This window comes from Otolemur garnettii, unplaced genomic scaffold (genome assembly GCF_000181295.1).
Source record: "Otolemur garnettii isolate 467f Iridium unplaced genomic scaffold, OtoGar3 scaffold00060, whole genome shotgun sequence".
NCBI classification, from domain to species: domain Eukaryota; kingdom Metazoa; phylum Chordata; class Mammalia; order Primates; family Galagidae; genus Otolemur; species Otolemur garnettii.
In genome coordinates this window covers 9951494-9952979 of record NW_003852455.1, presented here as the reverse complement: position 1 = coordinate 9952979, position 1486 = coordinate 9951494, and the positions used below count along the sequence as shown (strand labels likewise).

General features: G+C 42.7%; 1 protein-coding gene across 1 annotated transcript in view; it reads left to right on the top strand.

The window, feature by feature from the left end:
- The window catches only part of FETUB (fetuin B), a gene marked incomplete at its 3' end in the record, with an annotated part of 11620 nt that overhangs the window by 736 nt on the left and 9398 nt on the right, over nucleotides 1-1486 (top strand). Inside the window, exon 2 of the mRNA XM_012806900.2 lies at nucleotides 4-114. Within this exon, the coding sequence (XP_012662354.1) occupies nucleotides 4-114 (111 nt within the window). The remainder of the gene's footprint in view (nucleotides 1-3; nucleotides 115-1486) is intronic.

Below are 1486 nucleotides of genomic sequence, written 5' to 3'. Positions count from 1 at the left end.
CAGGGTGGCCCGGGGTCTCTGTTCTATCTCACACTGGATGTGTTGGAGACTGGCTGCCATGTGCTCAGCAAGAAGGCATGGAAGGACTGTGAAGTGAGGCCCTTGCACGAATCGGTGAGTGCTTGTTTTCATAAGCCAGTGAGGGCTCTGAGGAAAGCAACCAGGAGTCCTCTTTCTGCAGGGTGAAGAGTGCTCCGTGTCTGCCATCTTTCACGTGGCTCTCTTTATAATATCCTGGCAGGTACCCCTGGGTTTATTCAAATGCCCTAGTGAAAGCATAGTTTAACTAATCAGAAGGGATTCTGATATGTCCGCTGGGGTCATGTGGGCCAGAATGAAAAAGTAGCCCCCAAATTGGATTCCACCTCTAAAACCTTCCTTTAGGCTCTGAACCAGTGTTGAAATTGTGAGAACACCTGAGGTGAGTATTCTGGGTGTGGGGTAATATTGCCTGCAGAGGTATGAAGGCAGAGCTTTTGAAATTCATTTTGCTTTGTTTTGTTTTAAGGGACACTAATAGGTTCGAAGGTAGGAAGATGGATGGCCCACAATATGAAATCTGTCACGGGTGCCATGGAAAGATTTTCTGAACTCATAGAACCCAGAGGGCCTCAGAATTGATGCGTTGATTGTTTCAGACCAGTCCCTCATGCTCTGTCACACTGGCTGGAATGCAATGATGAGATCACTGTAGTCTCAAACTCTTGGGCTTATGTTATCTTCCTGCCTCATTCCTCCAGAGCATTTGGGACTATAGGCATGCAGCACCATGTTAGGGTAATTTTTCTATTTTTTTTTCAGAGATGGGGTCTTGCTATGTTGCCCAGGCTAGTCTCAACTCATGGCCTCAAGCGATCTTCCTGCCTTGGCCTCCCAAAGTGCTAGGATTACAGGCATGAGCCACCCTGCACTGCCAGAATTAATTCTTTAAAAGATGACCAGAAAAGAAACCTGAAATATATAGTTGGTTTCATTTTATTCTTAATTATCCTAAGATTTTGATCATTAATTGATATGAAACTTTATAACATGAGAGCAAGAAGTGACAGGTGTTTAGAAGTAAACAGTTTGATACTGATACTTTTTCTAATCATGTAACCAGTTTGTCAAAATGCACCTGATTTTGAAAAGCAAATCATGTTTTGTTATGAATTGTATTTGTTATGGAGATACTAGCTACTAAAACACATAAACTAATAAATGTATATTGATGCCAACATAATGTAAGTTCAGTTCTCACTTACATGAACTTCAAAATAGAAGTTCAAGATTAGGAGAAGATTTTTCTCCAGGAATGATGTGGAGACCCCGATTCTTCTTACAGTGTGGCTCTGTCTCAAGTCATGACTTGATGGTCACCATGCTCATCTGTGTCATGCTATGGGAAAAGAAAGAGCATGGAGAATAGTTAGAACTTGGGAGATCTTGGGCCAAGATCTGAAGTGGGAGATCTCTTCCTTTGGGAGATCTATGGGCCAGACCTGGA